General features: G+C 37.2%; 3 protein-coding genes across 5 annotated transcripts; all 3 read left to right on the plus strand.

The window, feature by feature from the left end:
- The first annotated feature begins 9 nt into the window (after positions 1–9).
- LOC116255148 (thiamine pyrophosphokinase 1-like) lies at positions 10–4,497 on the plus strand. The gene is made up of 6 exons (XM_031630912.2): positions 10–232; positions 625–721; positions 2,806–2,878; positions 3,147–3,248; positions 3,450–3,699; positions 4,136–4,497. Exons 1-6 carry the CDS (start codon positions 106–108, stop codon positions 4,255–4,257), a joined length of 771 nt encoding a protein of 256 aa, XP_031486772.1. The 5' UTR covers positions 10–105; the 3' UTR covers positions 4,258–4,497.
- Positions 4,498–6,956: 2,459 nt separating this feature from the next.
- Positions 6,957–10,775, plus strand: LOC116254723 (uncharacterized). 2 transcript variants are annotated; one of them, XR_004172740.2, is made up of 7 exons: positions 6,957–7,585; positions 8,523–8,600; positions 8,712–8,854; positions 9,276–9,346; positions 9,427–9,582; positions 9,840–9,932; positions 10,530–10,575. XR_004172740.2 is itself a non-coding variant. In XM_031630268.2 (7 exons), exons 1-7 carry the CDS (start codon positions 7,052–7,054, stop codon positions 10,610–10,612), a joined length of 1,101 nt encoding a protein of 366 aa, XP_031486128.1. In that variant the 5' UTR covers positions 6,957–7,051; the 3' UTR covers positions 10,613–10,775. The 2 variants fall into 2 exon arrangements, 1 of the variants encoding a protein (XP_031486128.1); XM_031630268.2 differs by having other exon boundaries at positions 9,427–9,525; positions 10,530–10,775.
- Positions 10,776–11,661: 886 nt separating this feature from the next.
- LOC116254721 (WD repeat-containing protein GTS1) lies at positions 11,662–18,334 on the plus strand. 2 transcript variants are annotated; one of them, XM_031630266.2, is made up of 9 exons: positions 11,662–11,879; positions 13,031–13,238; positions 13,952–14,047; positions 14,928–15,005; positions 15,500–15,610; positions 16,474–16,565; positions 17,137–17,221; positions 17,571–17,973; positions 18,086–18,334. In XM_031630266.2, exons 1-8 carry the CDS (start codon positions 11,755–11,757, stop codon positions 17,940–17,942), a joined length of 1,167 nt encoding a protein of 388 aa, XP_031486126.1. In that variant the 5' UTR covers positions 11,662–11,754; the 3' UTR covers positions 17,943–17,973; positions 18,086–18,334. The 2 variants fall into 2 exon arrangements, with proteins under 2 accessions (XP_031486126.1, XP_031486127.1); XM_031630267.2 differs by having other exon boundaries at positions 11,668–11,879; positions 14,931–15,005.
- The last annotated feature ends 1,688 nt before the right edge of the window (positions 18,335–20,022 follow it).

The raw sequence follows: 20,022 nt of genomic DNA on the forward strand, positions 1-20,022 counted from the left end.
TCGTGACCTTGTCTTCGACGAGCTAAATCCGAAGCCGTCGATTATCGCGACATTATTAGTTGCAGAAGGGAGAGAGGCGGAGGGAGGAAGAGAGAGAGAGAAAGAATGGCGGAGGTAATGAAGCACGCCTCCACCTTCCTTCTCCCTCATCTTCCAGATAACAATCGGAGGTTCGCCCTCGTCGTCCTTAATCACCAACTCCCCGTCTTCACCCCTTTGCTGTGGGAGCATGGTAAAAGAAACAGCCAACTTCTCTTTTTTCTGACTTTCCTCCAATTTTCTCCCGTTTTCTGGGAATTTGGGATTGTGGGAGTTCCTTTTTTTGTGTGCCCAAATGGTAGTTTTTTTCTCTCGACTGCTGTAGGATTTGGTGTTTTGTAACGTAAATAAATCCTATGGTCAATCGCATTCATTTTCTTAATTTATTGTTTTTCTTCTCCGTGTGCTCATACCTCTGGTTCTGAAATTGTCGCTGCTCTTTGGAAGTTGGGCTTACGTCTGAAACTCTGAATCACGAGAACTTCATATTATCTTTCTTTGGGGCGGACCCATGTTTCTGTTTCTTTGTTTTCTGTTGAATCTTGAGTTTATTCTAACGTGGGAACCGTTGTCGTTGTAGAGCAGCATCTTTGAGAGTATGCGCAGATGGAGGAGCTAATCGCGTCTATGATGAGATGCCTAAACTCTTGTCTCATGAGGATCCCTTGGATGTGCGTTCAAGGTAATGAAACTACCATCTTATCTCAGTCTCTTATTTTAATCAAAGACACAAAAACACAAACCGTCTGACCCAATATATATATATATATGTGTGTGTGTGTGTGTGTGTTTGTGTATTGCATGTAAAACAATAGTTTAACGAATAGCCAAGCTTTCTACATTAGCGGGCCTTCGCTTTTTTAAGCACATAGGGACTTGTTTGAAGTATTTAGAATCAGACGGCGCTATTCCTACGAATTTAGTGATACAGGTCACGGTTGTAAAGCTCAATCTACAATGTACTAAAAAAACCATTCCAAAGGAAAACTGATGTTTTGTTCAATATTTCCATGTGATATATACTTTTCATGCTCACAGACAGATAAACATACACTTACGTTTATCTAACATATATTTTGAAGGGTGAGTGTTTGGTATTTCTCAACATTCACAAAAACATAACTGCACAACAGCACACGGCAACATGGTTCTGCACCGTTCCCTGCTAAACCAAGCGTGTAGATCATATGTACGGAGTCATTTCTACAAAGGTTATTAGAAATGGAAAACGAAATCAATTTTCAGCAGTGGACTCCCAATACTACTAGAAAACATAATTGCAGGTGTTTTTTATGCTGAATACAAGCTTATCTGTGTATTTGTCTGACAAGACGATCTTATACCCGTTTCACCACGTGTGGCATATTATAAGCCATTGATCTTGGGCACTTCAAACTTCAAAGTACGTTAATATAAGAAAACTAATACACCCTTTTCTACTAAACTATAGAGAGTGAACTTGCATACGTGGCTCATGTACACACAAAGTAACATGATAAAATGCTTTCTGACGCTCTTTCATGTCCATGCTCTTTGTGCATGTGGATGACTACATGCTCTTCTTCTTAGTTTGGATTATCTGATACTCCTGTTAATGACAAAATATTTCCATGGTTTGAAGATGGTCATTGTTTCACGATTTCAAATTACACCCTAATTTCGGTACCTTTAATTATGGCTAGGTGTGCAGATCACCTCTTATGTGAGGTTGAACATGAGTAACATCGGATTAGTTTTTAGTCATTTTCTGCCGTTTTATGGATAAGGATGCAGAATATTTTCTGTTGCATGGTTTACGAGAGGAGTGATCAGTGGTGCCTGATGTGTGATCCTATGGTCACAATTTTATTGATCGGAATGGCCTGGATATTTCAAGACTCAGGCCAATGGTGGACATGGAACATCAAGAAAAATTGGATAGATTTTCTTTAACAATCATATTATTCAGCTGCCATTTTGTAAATAATATGTTTGTTGATGAGAATATAATCATGACAATCTTGAGACGGTGGTTTTTAGTTTTCTGGAAGTAGCATTAGTATGATGGTAAACACAAATGAACACCTCAGCAGGTTCTGAATTTCTAACTTTGAAACAATAGCTTTTCAACCATAATAGACCCCTCATATAGTTGTAGAATATATGCAACTTCTTATTGGTATGCATTCAAAGGGACAGTTGCTGATCTGCTTCAACCAAATAGGTAGCGATCAGTCAATTTACCAAGCAGTAATATATGTCGGAGAAGCTCGCTGAACTTCATAATCTCGAGTATCTACTATTCTTTGACTTCCTTTGTCATCATTCGGAAAAGCTAGCATAAAGTTCACCTTCTCAAGTCCCTTCCATTCTTTATTTCTTTATCATCACTATATTAACTCAGCTATCCTTTAGAAACTCTGGGATTAACTTATAATGATTAGAAACCTTTTAGCTATCCAGATTGCAGCATGATCTTATTTTATTGTATCTCTCTCGAGTCTCTTGAAGCACCTGAATGTTTGTTATTAGGTGCCTTTGTTTCACATCCAGTTTTGGCTTTATTCCTTTTCATTTACTCTTGCATTAGTTTGGGTGCCTTTTTCAATATTGGAGGTCTTAGTTTTTGTTTCTCCTCTCTGCCTACAATATTGATGAGGTCATCTTCGCTGGTTTGATATGTCAAACCTTTCTTATGATACATTTTAATAATAGAATGCTCTTGCACCACATTTCACGATCTTATTCTTTAGCTGTAGATAAAGGTCCTTTCCCTTTTCAAATCAGGTACAAGCCGGATGTTATAAAGGGTGATATGGACTCCATTAGGCCAGAGGTGCAGAAGTTTTATGCTGATTTGGTACTTCTTCTCCCCTTTCTAAAGCTCTTCATTTTATCAATATTTTCTAAGTCAAGGAAAGGAGAATCTGGAATCGTCATGTTAACGACGTGTATGTTTTTGTTGTTTTTGACATTCTTTTGTGACCATTTCTAGAAGAATATATTAGTGTTATTTCAGCAATAAAGCATGAAACGCATAAAATTGTTTTTTTTTTTTAACATTTCAGATCTGAATTATTCTAGTATTTTTAGAGACGTTAACCAGCTAAACCGGATGTGAAATACAGGGAACAGAAGTAATGGATGAATCACATGACCAGGACACCACAGATTTGCATAAGTGTGTTTCATATGTCAGAGACTGCACACCTGACTTGGTGAAGCCATCAGTAAGTTGTACCTAATAATGATTGGCTATGTATGGAACTTGTTCCATCTTTGCAACAGAAACATGATTTCTGAATGAAATATGGATTGAAAATTTTTGACATGGATTTACTTGACTTTAAAACCTTTTCCAAAATTTTGACATTTGATTTCTTGTTTTCTCTTATGCCCTGGTTAATATTGTTTTCCTCATGCAAATGCAGTTGAGCATTCTTGTTGCTGGGGCACTGGGAGGCAGATTTGACCATGAAATTGGAAACATCAATGTCCTTCACAGATTTTCAGACACTCAGATAATTCTTTTATCCGATGATAGTATAGTCTGTCTTCTTCCAAAGACACACCAACATGAGATCTATATTCAATCTTCAGTTGAAGGCCCACACTGTGGTCTATTCCCAGTTGGCAGACCCTCCCTATGCACCACCACCACTGGCTTACAGTGGGATCTCAGTAAGTACATATTCGCTTTTACCACACATGATATTCTGTAAATTTCATTTACAGCTACAAAAATGAGCCCAAATATTTGCCTCATTGCTGCACCTTTTTGTTCACATGTATTTCCATGAATGTGGACTTGGAAGTTAGGGTAAGAGGTGTGCCACGTGTTTTGGCATTACTAGACATTCACTCAAATAATCTCCAGTAAGGCATTGTTGTTGATGAAATCTACAAGCTATTGATTTCTCATTTAAGATTCTGTCAATATTTTTTGCTTTATCTGAAAATAAATGGCTACTAACTTAAATTGTAAAAAACTGCCAACAGCACCAGCATACTTGTGTTTCACTTGTAGATGCGTGCATGCACGCACTATTTCTCCATTTCATGGAATAGTTCTCAAACTTGCGGTTGATGTTTTATTTTGTAATTTGGTTTGTTTCAGCTGAGTCAGAAATGGGATTTGGTGGTCTTATCAGCACTTCAAATATAGTTCGCGAGGAAAAGGTCACTGTGAGATCTGATTCAGATCTGATATGGACTATATCCATTCGAAAATCCAACTAAAGTCATGCTTTCATTTTGTCTTAATTTTTTATCATTGTAGAATTCCGTCCTGTTTATTATTCCGCAACTGTTTTGGTAACAGATGCAGTATGTAATGGTTCTCTGCTTATGAAGCACCACATCAAAATATGTTGAATTAAATAATTGATTGTTTTTGATACTTCAAGCAGGAGGTCCCAAGCCAACAATTCATTGTGCACATTCATTATCGTTATGAATGATCTAATGTTATTAATTTAATTGTAATTGTCAGAAAACTCATTTTCCTTTTCTAAGGTCCGTGCCTTTGTGTTGCTTCTCACTTAATTGCTTCCTTAATCCCATAAACCATGTCAGTGTGATATTTTTTCAAACATTTGTTTCTCCACATTCAATTCATATGCTTGTTTTCTGATAACTATGGGTCAGAAGAAAAGAGAAGGGAACGAAAGATGCTGCAACTTTATCTGCAAAGTTACTTAGTTTTGACCAATTCAATGGAGCTCTTGAGAGTGCTGGAAATTTGCATAGACCAAAATGTCCCCATATTGTCTACACCTTTTGCATCTAATTTTCCTGTGAGTACTGGTGCAACTAGCTTCTGATGCCAAGTTACAAACCTTCTTGAACAAAATTTTTTGTGGGGTGAGGAGGCTATGAGCTGCCGGTTGTAGATAAACCACCTTAGGTACAGTGAGTGAGATGAACTTCTGTCACATGTATCTTCTCTTTTTACTAGATGTTTTCCTGCAAGCTTCATCAATATATTTATATCCATGGGCATGTTATGTCTTCAGTATTACCGAGCAAGAAAATCACTTTCTTTTCTGTTTGTTCCAGATCTCTATTTGCTGAAACATTACAAAATTCTGTTAGTTTCTTTGGCTTGTTTATGGTTGATTTGTTCCCAAAAAATGGTGTATCTTCCATAAAACTGTCCACAAAGAATTTATTCATACATCATATGTTCTCGACAACCTTAAATGCAACCAAGGAGATGTAAATTCAAGTCGCATTTAAACTAAGTTTGAAAGTGTTTAACCATCTTGGTTTTTGCCAGTGAAATAAGACCCAGTTTATGAGGTGATCCAACCTTGCGGTGCGGGGAGATACCCCAAAGAGGCCGATGCCCCTCCCTCGATGCTGTAGTGTAATTGGTATGATCATTTGCTAGTAGTGCTTATAGTAGCTTTTAGCTAAGCCTTATCCCAACATCAAATGAGCAACTGCCATCCAGAAAATCAGGTGGGAATATTGGTTTGAGGAGAATATATATATATATATATATATATAGATATATATGTGTGTGTGTGTGTGTATAATTTAGCGTAATTAACAATAAGAATCACTGTTTTCTCTAATAAAAGGAACTTGCATTCTCAGAAGGCAGTTTATTGTGTTTAATAGTTGCAACTGAGAACAAAGACGAGGAATATATATATATAATATATATCTTCTTCAAACTGTAAGCATCCAAAGAGTGCCTCATTGAATGGTTTGTAATTAGAAGTAGGGCCGTGAAACATGCCAATGCACTAAACAAGGCATGTTCGAGCTCAGTTCGTTAATTTATCTGAGTAGCTCCGCTCATGTTTGTCATATTTTAAGTCTGTCGTTTGAGAATGAAAACTTGTCCGTGATCACAAAACCGAACGAGGACAATTCATTCTTAAACCATTAGCTTGATTTTTACTTGTGAATGCATATGGATTAACAAAAAATTTTAAATCCACCTAGGAACCCTGGAGGTAAGGGGAATTGGGGGGCCTTCGGACCTCATTCCGAGGAGTGGGGTAATCTTCCGCTCACTCAGAACATAAAATTTTAAAATAATTTAATTACAAGTAAATTGAATTACAAACAAAAGCATATATGACTGTGTCACGTGTAATAAGAATACATGATGTTGTTGAACCTCACACAGTCATGTGTTTAAGTCAATTATCTGCTTAGTTGTTCATTTGTTTAATGAGCATAAACAACCCAAATTTTAACTAACACAACGGTTTCATCCCCATCTCACCAGTCTTGATAAGTATCTTCATGCGCAACCTCAAGCTGCAACCTACTTGGTTCATTTCATATCCATAAAAGATTAGGTCACATTTTTTTCCATTTTTCAAAATACGGATTTCATTATTTTTACAAATCTTATAATATAATTCAACTTAAAGTGTGTGATTGTAGGACAAGAAAATTTGTTAAGAAAATATATAAACAAATTATGTCTAACGAATAAAATAATGTTTCTTTTCCCAATCAAATGTTAATTCTGTTATTCTATTGCTTGAGTTTCTCATGGTATTGTTCTTGTAATATCTTAAAGAAAGAACGGCTTTCTTTCCTTTAATTTAAGAGCAAACCACTTAGCGGGCATCCTTTTCCCAAAGAAAGAAAGCATTACCATCATTTGTTGAATATTTTTTTTAATAAATTGGTAGAAAACATACCTTAAGAATTGGAATATTGGATGTGATTTTCTAACTTAAAGTAGTAATTGAGACTTAATAGTAAGTTCTAGTTGCTCTTTCACAGACAGAGAGAGAGAGGATGGAAACAGAGAGAACAGGGCTTCAGTTGATTTCAGATATATCTTCAGCTCAGATATAAGTTGGAAATGAATTTGAAAAGAGTCCATGTCTCAACTGTTAATCAAACTAAACGAGCTGTTTGAACTCACTCGATATATATATATATATATATCTATCTATCAGGGAGAGAGAGAGAGAGCAATGTGATCAGACGAAACGATCTCGAATCCCTCTCTCTCTCTCTCTCTCTCTCTCTCTGTAGACGTAGAGAGAGAAGGCGGTGGATGTGTGGAAATATGAGATCATTTCCTCTTTTCTCACTGAGAGTGGCATTTGCTCTCTCCGTCTCGCTTTCCTTCTCTCAATCCCTCCTCGTCGTCCCCTCCTCCTTTCTCCCTCCTTCCCACCATCCATGGAGTAACCGAAACGTCCTCCTCTCGCGCTCAGCAACCCGACGTTCCAACCCCGCGACCGTCGCGGCCGACCTCGTCTCTCTTCTGGGTAGTGAGCAGGAAGCCGCCAGAGTCGACGCAGAGGTGGCTAGAGAACTAAGATCGTGCCTCAGATTCCTTGCACCCCTTTCAAAGAACACCCTTCTTCTTGAAGTTCCCGATGGCGATAGTTTTCCCCTCCCGAGGAGGAGAAAAGTAGAGGACAATGAACCATGGTGGTGGCGGAACCAACACCGTTTGGACGAGGCCATCGACGAGCTCGTCCGATGGCCGCCTTCTTCTGTAATGGAGCTCGCCCGCCTCGCTGTCGATTCTGGCGGGGACCCCGCAGCAATTCAGATGTGGCTGGACCCTACTATGCATCCGGTGTGTTTTTGTTTGTAATCCTTTGTATGAAGGAAATTTGGTGTTTCAATTCATGGGTGCATATGTTTAGATATGGACGATCACACTCTCCAAAGTTATGAGCTCATTTGAAGACTTTGCCTGTTGTCTGGTTGTCTTTCTGCAATAAATTTGGTAAATGTCGAACGTGTTGGACAATCCCAATGAGATTCTTGAATTTCTGTTACATGATTGAAATATGTTTTTTCTCGATAAGAATTGTGTCTTTCCTCATAATCGTTCTCCATGATTTAATCTAGAAGCGTATGGATTCTCTTCGCCCTTTTGCAAAATGTCGATAATATTTAGCAGACTTCTAGTTGGCTAGGTACCAAATAGCTGTTGACAAGGAATAAGTTCTTAGCATCGCTGCCTAAAAATTTGAAGCTGATCCATGGTAGCTCGGAAAAAACATAAATTCTGATGCACGCCAGCGACTTGAGTTTAGTTACTCCAAGAGCATGCATTAGAAGGAACTACAGGCTTTTCTTTATTTAGCAAGAGAACATATTAAGTGGTTCTCTTGTAGCAAGTTATTGATCTTTGTGTCAATACTTTAAAATTTTTTTACCACTATCTTTGAGACGCTTAGTCATGGAAGTTTACCTAAAGATTTCCTCAATTATCTTAATTTTCATGGACCAAGTGAATGGTGTTCCTGTAACCCTGTTGAAGTTCTTATTAGTCTATCCATCATATCACGCCTATGCATGTCATGCTTGTCGCAGAAAATGCAGACATCTTTAGGAATAATTATTTCAGGTAATCAAGATATAAGTTTTTGCTTATTATAATCGTGAATTACCAGTACACTGTTGCGATAATGTAGCACAATCATGAAGATACTGCTGCTTCTGTTTTTCAGTCTCATATGGCATGCCAATGATTTTCACTGGATTTTTTCTTTTTGTAGCAATAGGTCCCAAATGTTGAAGGATGCAGGGAAGATGAATGCCAGTTAACAAGGACTACATATGGAAGACGATTTATAAACAAGGTTACTCTGGGTGAATAAGCCCATCGGATATTCTTTTGTTCCACAAATATCATATAGTATTTTTCCCTGTTATGTATCCATCTTCTCATATAACTTTGGTATTGTGGACAGGAATTGAACTTGTACATTGCTTTCTTGTTTGAAACAATCATTGCTCGCAGCCCATCAATTGGTTTCCCTGTGTCTTTGAGTCGATATGACCTGTTCCACGGACACCTTTTTCTTGCAGCTAATTCTGGAAGACTCGGTATACTGTGAGTCTGACTTTTTTTTTTCCTTGTCTATATTTCATTTAATGACATTTTACATGAAATTTTTGTTAAATTTCTTCATCCACATAACTCCATTCCCAATATCCAGTCTTGTTAAAATTGCAGCGTCTCAGCCTGCATGACTGATATGCATCAGATCGGCCCCCAGCTGATGCAGGCCTATATATTTTTAAAATTTTCATATAAATTTAAAACATTTTAGACTATTTTTTTAAATAACAAGGGAAATAAGCTCATTACCGATGCATATCGGCCAGTACACCATATCAGTGAGCAAACAGATATGGCGCCAATAACAATATTGCCAACACTGCAATAATGATCTTATTTTGGATATTATTCTTTATTTTACATCACACCTGTTTTGTCTACCTGATTTCCTTAAGTTTGGTCAATGTTATAGGTTCCATGCTAGAGAATATCCTGCATATGAAAAGAACGTATTCCCATACCATATGGGATATTGTCAGACAGGTACCTATCTGTAGCATTAGTTTTGTTTGATTACCCATGTTGATTTATTTTCTTTTGCTTCCTTTCCTTTTCTCCTTCAGGATCCAATGTGAGATATGATAAGTCAATGAATTTTAGAAATATTCTTTGGTTGGCACCATTGCCTGGCGAAAGCAGATATACTCCATGGGATGCCCCAGGTGAATCATGTCTTTCTGCGATTGGTTTCTGCAAGTAACGGCATCTAGTTTAAAATGGTAAAACCATTTGTTTCTCATACTACCTCATCCGATTCTTTGTCAACTAGTTAAAGTGAATGGTTTTCAAAAAGGTTGCTGGCCCTCCTTGTTCTTCCTAAAATAAGTAAGAATGTGATATTGTCAACTTCAATAACATTGAGCTTGCAACCCAACGGCATTATGTTGAATGAAGATTAACTTAACTCTGCATAAGCAATGACCTGTTTTCTGCATAATTTGATGCATATGTGAATGTGGCACTTCTCTATTGGCAGGTGTCCTGGTGGTTCTTGATGCTCACCCTGGAGGCATTATTTACAAAGAACTTGTGCCTGATTATGTAGATTATGTCAGAACCATCTATGAAGGTCAGTTTTTTTTTCTAACAGTTGAATATCTCAGGTCGTATTTCAACATAAGGTAGATTAGGTCAGCTGTTTCCTTGCCCAAGAGAAAATATCCTGGTCAACCATGCTCTACAAAATGCACTTATAGGTCACCTCACATGAGAGTCGACCGAGTGTCTGCTGTTGGCTGTATCTTCCATGCTATGGCACCTTGACAATGTCTGTGTGGGATGTTTTCTTGGACAACTTTCTCTACCTGAGTGACCAAATTTTCCGAGCAAGACATGTTTGAGTAAAGCTGGCTTGAATGTATGAGAGTTGGGAATCCTTTTTGGTAAAGCATATGAAAAATATTAAAAAAATAAAAGCCGGCTGGACATTTCTTTCTTAGACTTATGATATTTTCAAATCATTTCACCAATTCGTATTATGCATTGATAGTCAATTCCTTAGTCCTTCATTCAGCTAATTTCCTAACTTAAGAAACAAGGAACCATGTTATCTTGATCTGCAAGTCGTTACTGAATCTTGCACACACTGACCAGAACAAGTTGATCATAACATTTGGAGGAAAATGCTAGTGGATTTGATCACTGATCCAATATTCATTTGCTACAGGTGACTTTGGAGATGTGGTTGTTGATGTCAACTACCTGAATGTGGAAGATACTTCTACAGAAGAAAAAATATTTATCTGTTGATACTCTCTCTCTCTCTCTCTCCCTCCCGCCACAATCACTTGTATCAGTGCCATGTTTGAACTTGATATCATACTTGGTCCTCTGTACTTCATGACTTGCTTGCTTCTCTCAAGCAGCAAATGAGGCAACATCTTCAAAACTTCAAGGCATTTATTGTTTTTTATTTTTTGATCTTCGTTTTTTTTTTCTTGAAGCGATCGTACTTGCTGCTGCAAATGGTCGGGCAGAGTAATTCATGGGGATCCACAAGCCGCAGGGGTTCAGACAAAAGAATGACCCAAAGAACATTAAAGTGTTCAAATCGAATACCATGTTCTTGCAAATTCTAACAAAGAAGACATCTAAGTGAATTATTCAAAAGTAGAACTCGAAAGATGCTTAAGATCTTGATCATGGCTTGTCGCTTATACACCTCAGTTTGTAGAAGCCCTAAATCCTAACACCCTAAAAAAGTTTTTTAAATCAGGGTCCCCTGAAACTCAAAGGCACAGATGCGGCCAGGTCTTACTATTGGTGCATTAATGAATAAGTTTGATTAGAACATTTTAAGTTTAGGATTTAAAAGGGAAGCAGGTTTTCTTTTCAAAGATGTCAAGAAAGAAGTGAAAAAGTGAACTACATAAAGTGAGTTGACCTGATTGTCCATGGCTGCAAGGTGTAACTTCAGCAATTGTGGCTTCTATGGGGTGTCTTATAAGTTGTATATGCTATTTTGGGGTCATTCTATTAGAAAGAGGGATACATAGTCAAGGTTCATTCACATTAAACATCTAATTGAAAGAAAAAAACTGCAGAATACATAGAAAGGTTATACACATACCCTTTCATTCTCATATACCATAATATTATCTCATTTATATATTATATAAGGTGAAAGATATATATATATATATATATATATATATATGTAATCATAAATATTTGAAGTTTGTATTATTTGTTAAAAGCTCCAGACATCATCAACAGCAGGAACTGGCTTTATGGATCTGGTTCAAAAATTTTGAATCCGAACCTTTTCCCAGCCCTAGAACTCAAAGGACAATCGAGCCCATGTCATTATACTTTAAGCCCATTTCATGTCGCCCGCCCCACTCAAGGGAAAGGAGAGGATAGACAGAGAGAGAGAGTGAGAGAGAGGGGCCATGGAAGGAGAGGACGAAGAGATGTGTGTTGAAGAAGGAAATCGAAATATTATGAGGAAGCTCGGCCTTCGGAACACCATCCAGACCAACTTCGGAGAGGATTACGTTTTCCAAATTGCTTCCAGGTGTGCCTTCTGCTTCTTTCTTTATTGGGTTTCTCCTTCTTTTTTCCCTTTTTTTTTTGGGTTTATGAGGACTCTACTACTATTTGGAATGCTTGGGCAGTTCTTTTATTCACTGCCACTTTAATTTTTTTGCGAAACTTCATTATGGGTAATCTCTAGAAACGATTTATAGACATGTTTTTGCTTGTGTTTTTGAGTCCTTGGGCCGTTCACGAAATACTTCTTTCCCAAAGAGAATCTTCGAGGAAGTGCATTGGCAAAGATTATTGATCAACGGCGTTGCGTACTCGTGTTCTACTGAAGTAACATGATTTCTATCACTCGGTTTTGTTCTTTTGATTGTTTCTGCTGCAATCTGGTAGTTTTCCTTGCAAAAGGAATAGGTGAATGCGGCAAGTACGATTCTCTACGTGGTTTTGGAATTGGATTCATACATAAATTTTTTGCTAGTTTTCAGGAATTGATTGAAAATGTTGTCTTTCCCGTGCTGTAATGCATCGGAAATAGGATTATTCGTCGCGCACTCTCCTTCTTCTCCCGCTTGAAAATGCGCTTACTTTGTGTTTCTTTTTTTTTTTCATATTCACATTCGGTAACTGTTTACGCTAGTTTTAAGTTTATGGAGGCAATGTGTATTCATTCTTTATTGGTTTAAATTAATAATGTGGTGTGTAATACGGAAATGATGTCCTTTGTCTATCATTTTTTCTGTTTTATTAAGCATGTGCCAAGATGTCTCCTGCTTCTGTCCATGCTGGTATGCCGATTTGCCTTTGCTTACAATGTGGTTGCTGCATTATGACAGACTATTATGAGGGGTTTGTATTTTATTTATTTTATGTTTATATTTCATTAGTAATTAGAAACAAAATATAAGGTTAAGCAAGTTGCTGGATTTATTGTCTCTTCAGTGATTTGGAGTAAAACCACTTATAGAAACCAAGACACACTGGGATCTAATATATACTTCCCTGTTAGAAAATGGTTGTCATCATCTATGCTAAATTTCCAAGGACACTTTTCACAAGAATCATCTTCTAATCTTGATAATCTTGTTCTCCTTTCTCGGTTGCTTTATCCCTGATCTGACGTTATTCTTCAAGTTGTTGATTGCTACGTGTCAGTAATGGGATTTTTTATTTGCTTCTAAGCCAGGAGATTCCAGCTATGGCAGTCTCGTTATCAACAAACATAATCAAATTATATTCCCCAGAAACAGGACAGTACCTTGGAGATTGCAAGGGGCACAGTAACACTATTCATGAAATTTCATTCTCTGTTCCATCTTCACCTTATATTCTACATTCCTGCTCTTCTGATGGAACTATTAGAGGGTGGGATACAAGAATCTTCAAGCAGGTCTGTGATGTACTCTTATCAGTAAACTTGGTGTTGTTTCTCTTCTTCATTTCATCAGCATTTGCTGCCTGATGCTATTATGCCAATTACTTCTCTTACAGTCTTACTTCTTCTGGCTATAAGGACCCTATGGTCAAGGAGATAGATCTCAATAACTAGTTTATAACAAATCACAAATACATATTAGTAATTTATTGCAATTATGAGGTTATGATAAATCAGGAGAGTTCTTAAACTTATATGTACAGCCACTATTATACAATTGGCCTGACTTGGCAATTCGAGTTGAATTGGTGCAGACAAACTCATTTCAGTGTCCAATAAATGGGTGCCATATGTCATTTTTGTAAGTTTTTAAAACATTTTTTAAAGGTTTTCTCATTTCTAAATCATTTTTATATTTCCTTCTTTTTATTTGAAGAATAAATGTGTATGACATACATATATTTGCTGATTGAGAACCGATTCAGCTGAATTGCTGTATTGGATAGCTCACCAAACTGGCGTCATGGCCATTTTGATTCAAAATGTGATTGAGTGTATGAGCACTAATCTCAACATTGTTGTATAAGTATGATTTTCTAAGCAGATTTGTTTATAACTATCCACATGGCATGCTATGGAGTGCAGGGATTTTTGTGCCGGTTCCCATCTTACGTTCCATAAGGTATGCCAAGCGTGTGTTTTATATGCTGCATCCTTTTTCTTTTCAGGTTTCACTATTAAGAGGTGCTTCTTCGCAAGAAATATTCAGCTTTAGCTTTGAGCAATCCAGTGGAAATCTCCTTGCAGCTGGTTGTAATTCACAGGTACAGTCTATTAGCAGAAACTGATAATTATGATGTTAAGAGGTACCTTTATGTGTTCTATGTGTTGTGCACATTATACATCTCAATGCCAAGAAATAAATTTCAATGTCAGACTTGAAAGGGTGGGATCTGACTTGCTAGTGGAAGCAGATCAAGCCTAAAAACAGTTGTGTGGAAAAAAATAGTGTTCCCCATTTGACTTGAAACATATGTTTACTGGGGCCCAATCACTGACCAGTTCAGTAATAATCGATAGCTTATTAATGCTGGATCAGGCCCCTAGGATCAATTAGTATATGAAGCTCGATGTGGTCCATTTCTTTTCATCTGGTTCAGTTAAGTGCAACAACTTGTGATTTGTGAGTTGGCCTGAGGCAGTGAAGAATTATGGAAGAAAGCTGGAGCATAAGGAGTTAAGAAAAATTCCATCTCAAGTCAAACCATTAGTCTGTCTAGAAAGCCTATAGTTATAAAGAATCTTTGGCCGTCATGTCTGTCTATTTTGGAATTAGACTCCATGCTGTATCCTATTTTGCAGCCTCTGTAGGACTTTTCGGGCCTAAAGGTGCAGGCCATGTAGTTGTGGCCATCAATCATTTGGTCTAGTTGAGCATGTGATAAGCCTTCAGTCTTGTATAATGTGAATGATTTCTGTTATTTTTAGATTATGGCTCTGACCTGACTCTTGATATTGAATAGGTTAAATTAATTTTGAAATTTTTTTTTCCTTAATTACTAGGAATATATTCAGCTTTTCAATCTTATGTGTTGCTCTTAGCTCACGTCATGCATTTGCAATGAAGCTCTTAGTAGTATTTTCCACATCAATGAAATGTTGAACCTGTTTAATTCAACTGTTTTTCTATATTTTGTTTATCAGCAGATACTTTTTTGGGATTGGAGGAATTCGAAGGCTTTGGCATGTTTGGAAGATTCACATGTTGATGATGTCATACAGGTTAGATCGTGATAATACTATTTTGAGATTGCTTAATTTGCTTTGCATGGTTTGGTTGAATCACTGCTTGGGGATTTTTATTTCTTTTTCTGTGTCTCCTAACTGTACTTACATTGAGAATTGAGAAAATTCATTGATCAGTTGCAGTTTTATTTATATAGCTGTTTGTTTTGCTCTCACCACCATACGATTGCATACATATTTACACATCTATTAAATTTGTGAATATATGGCACCATTCATGCCAACTTGTGTGTGTGCGTGCTGGCTAAATGGATTATAAACTAGTTTCAACCTGTACATAACATTTGAATATCTGGATACATCTAATTATTTTCCCCAGGACATTAAGTGCCGTTTGCTTGGTGATGCATGAATCAGCTTGTTCTTGGCTTCTTGCGGGCATCTTAATTTTTGTTATTTTTCTCATTTGAATGCATCTTTTTCTTTACCTTGTGAACGTTTTGAAGGTATCTCATGATGGGGTTTTCCAGGTCAAATTTGTTCCAGAACACAAAAACAGGCTCATTTCTGCGTCCGTTGATGGACTTTTATGCATCTTTGATACTGAGGGTGACATCAATGATGAGAATCAGTTGGATTCTGTAAGTAGTAGTTGGTAAGCATTATCTCTTATAATTTCACGTCTCCAATTAGGAACCTCGAGGAGAAAATAGCTTTTGGTTCCCTGGGTTTGCATGCACTGTTTTCTCATCCCTATAATTGTTTAAACTTTAAAAGCACTCCTTCTCTTTTCAGTGCATTTGCAAAGCGAAATGCTAAACCAAAAAAATGCAAATTTGGAACTTAAAAATGTTGGTCTGCATTACCAACTTTGCACACTTGCTGGAAAACATGGTCGTGGTGCTTTTTCAAGTGGTTGGAGTTCTCCTTGTTGGTTTATTAATTATTTACTCATGTATCTGATGAGTACCAGGAGGGGCATAGCTCATGAGATTTTGCAACCAAGCCAATTTTAGATTTATAAAAAGGATTTTTCCTTCCATGAGAACTGAAATAACAGTCCCAAAAAAAAAGAAAGGAAAGGTTGCAAAAACGTGGTCCAGTTTTGATGGAATAAGAAAAAAATTTGCTTAAGTTTGTATTTATTTCATTTGACTGCCTAGATTATACAGGAAAGAGGCGGTTAACTAAAAGAAGTCCAAACTTAAGTGTGTTTTTGTTATACTTCCAAAGTGTAAGTGCATTCTTGTACGTTCCAAAAGAAACTAAGGCTGGGACCAACAGCCTAATTGCTTTGTAGAAACCCGATGGAGAAAGGTGTGGACGTGCAATTGAAAGTGCAATTAGTTTCATGAGTATCTTAAATTATAGGACTTGTCAGTGAAGTATCTATGTCCATGCTCATACTTTTAGTGCTACAAAAAGGAAGTACGGGATGGAAGGGTTAGCTTTGTGTTTTAGGCAGTGTGGTTCGTGAATATCTAATGTTGCTATTACTTTTTAGGTTATGAATGTGGGAACTTCAATTGCAAAGGTTGGCTTGTTTGGAGACAGAAGCCGAAAACTTTGGTGTTTGACACACATTGAGACATTAAGGTTCTATCCTAGTCTTCCTATATACTAATCTTATTCTTATAAAATATGCAGTTCGTTCTCATACCTGCACTAAACATGCCTATGGATCAGGATTACCAATGTTGTATGTGTTGTATATATGTGTATGGAGGATGTTTTTTCTCAAAAAGGAAAACTTTGGGAAGAAGAAAGAGCGATCATTGTTGTTACCCACCACTCAGCTTTGGAGCTGGTTGTTGTGGTTTCTGTGGCTCCACTCAATCAGTATCTCCTCTATGGAGCCTAAGGTGCCGTTTCATGCGAAGAGATGTTTGGCATAGCATATACTTTTAGATCATTCTTAAGCTAACAGAGCTTTCCAGTTAATAATCTAACCCTAAAGGGCAAAAAATTTCACTTAGTTGACAACTAAAAAAAAGCGTGTGGATTACATCGATTGCTGTTCATAAAATCCATATCATCAGCAAACTAGTAATGTATCAATTTGTCTGACTAGATGAGTTTAGGTTGTCATGGTTTGGTGCTAGCTTCTTTGTTCACCTTATATTATTCTCTTTGGAGCTTCTGAGCTAAGAACTTGGCTTTTTTGCAGTGTCTGGGACTGGGAAGACTCGCTTAAAGAAGTGGATTTTCAAGATGCCCGCACCTTGGCTTCCGATAGCTGGAATCTTGGTCATGTATGAAATTGCCAGATGATATGTTTTTAATTTCAGTTCACTTGCATGTCATTTTTTTTCACATCTCTCAGATAGTGCATGGTAGTTTGAGATTTTATGTCTCTATTTGCCATATTTCTGCCGAAGTTTCTATAGTTCTTTATGCTATTGTTTCAGTTCAGTAGGAAATTCTTCGACCTGACAATATGCAAACTTGACACCCAGGCAACCCCTCTGGGGTGCCTCATTCCTAGTATCCACACATGAGAAAAGCAAAAAAGATGCCCATGTGAAATTAGGAAATGCTCCGAAGTCTATGGAGAACTTGTCAGTCTAAGTGTCAAACTTTTAAGCGCATGTTTTTGTTTAGGTTGACTACTTTGTGGATTGCCACTATAATGGAGCTGATGATAAGCTGTGGGTGATTGGGGGTACAAATGATGGAACTTTAGGTTACTTCCCTGTGAACTACAAGAACCCCAAAGCAATTTGTTCTCCAGATGCAGTTCTAGAGGGTGGCCATTCCGCAGTTGTCAGAACCATCTTGCCATCTTCAGCTGTGCACATGGGTTCTGTCGGAAGCTTTGGTAGTATTTTTGGCTGGACGGGAGGCGAGGACGGCCGGTTGTGCTGTTGGCTATCAGATGAATCAGCTCAAATAAACCCCTCATGGATATCAAATTCCCTGGTGATGAAGTCATCAACAAATCAGAAACGACATCGGCACCATCCCTATCATTGAATCTGCACTTGTTGAGCATCTGTGGTTTATCGTAAGTAACCTAGAGATCTAATATTGGACTGCGCCATTTTAATTATTCTATATTGAATAATTAAAAACTGGTTTCCTAAGGAATTTATTGAAGCTTGTTTTATGTGAATCAGGTGAGAAGACTCCCATGGTCAGAAATCACATAAACCATTTTTGTTATATTATTGTCTTTGAGCGCCAGGATTTGATGTGGAAGCAGCGTCCGTGTGTGCTTTTTGGGCGTATAAATGAAATGTATGTACTATAAGCCAGACTGGCTCATATGTACTATAAGCCAGACTGGTTCATATTTTACGTAGATATTGAATTTATGTTCTTTTGTGTCTTTCAAAAAGGGGTTTCTCATACTAGATATTGCTCCAGATGCAACTGTTTTTTTGGTGACTAAGCTTATCATTTGACTATACTCAATAAGGTGATCGAGAAGTGAGGTTGGGCTGCAGCGTTTTATACCTGCCCATCCTCTTAAATGAAACGTCATGCGATCCGTAGGGGATTGGATTTGAATCAGATGTACCCTTAACTATATGTCTTTTCTGATATTCATGTACTTGTATTCAAATTTGGATTTGTATACATATCAAGAAGAGTCATGTCTGAATCCAGCCTTTTTTTAAGATGTCAGAACATTGGATAGAAGATATTTATTTCAAACTAAATTATATTTGAATCTAAAACTGATCAGATATCCAATGGATGTCATTTTTATACACCAATCGAATTTAATTTTTTAATCGGATATTACGTTTTGGTTGATTCAAATTGAATAATATTGATATCTATATGGGGGTGTTTGGATGACAAATTAAAGCCAGTTTTCAAGAGACAGAACTTAGTTTTGCCCCAAAACACCATTTGAAGGATGTTTGAATGACATTAAAACTTGGTTTTGTTAAAAACCAGTTTTGGCAAAATCTGGTTTTCATAAAGGTTTCCTCCCCTTGGCCTCTATACCAGGTTTCACTTGTCATCCAAACTAAGTTTACAAAATTGGCTTTTAACCATATTTTAAAAAAAATGGTTTTCACAAAACCAAGTTTTTGAAGGGTGTCATGCAAACACTCCCTCCCTACATATTGGTCATGCCTTAAGAGAGATGAGGCAAACTGTATCATTTGAGTGTCCTTCGTTTTGTCGAATGCCATGTTTCATTCACCTTCATTTGAACTTGTTTCTGTTATTTTTTATTTTCCATTAGTGGAGCGCCAATTCCTACGGCTAATTGGGAATAAGATTTGAATTGAAAATAACAAACCAATCAGATAAAATAAAGCAGGGAAGTCACTCGCCCCTTTACCCGTTATTAGAGGTTTGTGAGAACCCGTGAGAACCACACCTCGCGTATGCGAAAGGGGTTGAGAGGGACTACTAGTCTTGGGACTTTTTGTCGCCCCGGTGTTTTTACCTGCAATAAACAAGAGACTATCCACAAGAATGAAATACTAGATCATATCAGCATCGTGCGTTTACAATGTTAAATATTTCCCGTAACACCAGGTCGTGATATATTCAACAATTTGTTCATGCTGAAAGCATTTATGAGGATTATCACCGACTAGCGCTCCTCCAAACCCCGCTAGGTTGTTGGGTTGTAGTATCATCACAAGCTTGAGCAGTTAGTTTTTCTAGATGGTTATAAAGCAAATAATGGTCGAAACAACGCATTCAATTGCAGTTTTATACAAGAAACCAGATCTTCATTCGATCTCACTTTCTTATTTCTTGAGCTGAAATATAATGGCATTTAGATCTGATACGCAGTCTTAAGATAAATAAGAATAAAAAATATGGACGTCCAAATTAAGAACTGATAGGAAACCCACTTGTTTGCATTTCTACAAAGTCCCAAGCCCTGCTCATCAGAGGTTAGACAATAGAGATAACCTATTATAATTTTTCAATATTATCAGTATCAGTGTACAAATAAAATGAGAATCTTAAGGGTCAATTCTACGTCTGCCAGAAGACCCTTTTGGTTTGATAAACCATGAATTCTAAGCGAGTTTTTTGCTGCATCTGCAAAAGCATGTCAAATCAGATTTTAAGGATC

The sequence above is a fragment of the Nymphaea colorata genome, chromosome 5 (assembly GCF_008831285.2).
Source record: "Nymphaea colorata isolate Beijing-Zhang1983 chromosome 5, ASM883128v2, whole genome shotgun sequence".
Classification (NCBI taxonomy): Eukaryota; Viridiplantae; Streptophyta; class Magnoliopsida; order Nymphaeales; family Nymphaeaceae; genus Nymphaea; species Nymphaea colorata.

What these genes read in the sequence shown, in the direction of transcription:
- LOC116255148 (XM_031630912.2), top strand. Translation starts at nt 106, where the DNA reads ATGGCGGAGGTAATGAAGCACGCCTCCACCTTCCTTCTCCCTCATCTT. An exon ending in CCCTTTGCTGTGGGAGCATG is followed by an intron (nt 233 to 624) that starts GTAAAAGAAACA and finishes GTTGTAGAGCAG; the next exon opens with CATCTTTGAGAGTATGCGCA. An exon ending in CCCTTGGATGTGCGTTCAAG is followed by an intron (nt 722 to 2,805) that starts GTAATGAAACTA and finishes TTTTCAAATCAG; the next exon opens with GTACAAGCCGGATGTTATAA.
- LOC116254723 (XM_031630268.2), top strand. Translation starts at nt 7,052, where the DNA reads ATGTGTGGAAATATGAGATCATTTCCTCTTTTCTCACTGAGAGTGGCA. An exon ending in TCTGGAAGACTCGGTATACT is followed by an intron (nt 8,855 to 9,275) that starts GTGAGTCTGACT and finishes TCAATGTTATAG; the next exon opens with GTTCCATGCTAGAGAATATC. An exon ending in TGTCAGAACCATCTATGAAG is followed by an intron (nt 9,933 to 10,529) that starts GTCAGTTTTTTT and finishes CATTTGCTACAG; the next exon opens with GTGACTTTGGAGATGTGGTT.
- LOC116254721 (XM_031630266.2), top strand. Translation starts at nt 11,755, where the DNA reads ATGGAAGGAGAGGACGAAGAGATGTGTGTTGAAGAAGGAAATCGAAAT. An exon ending in GTTTTCCAAATTGCTTCCAG is followed by an intron (nt 11,880 to 13,030) that starts GTGTGCCTTCTG and finishes TTTGCTTCTAAG; the next exon opens with CCAGGAGATTCCAGCTATGG. An exon ending in CAGCTGGTTGTAATTCACAG is followed by an intron (nt 14,048 to 14,927) that starts GTACAGTCTATT and finishes TTTGTTTATCAG; the next exon opens with CAGATACTTTTTTGGGATTG.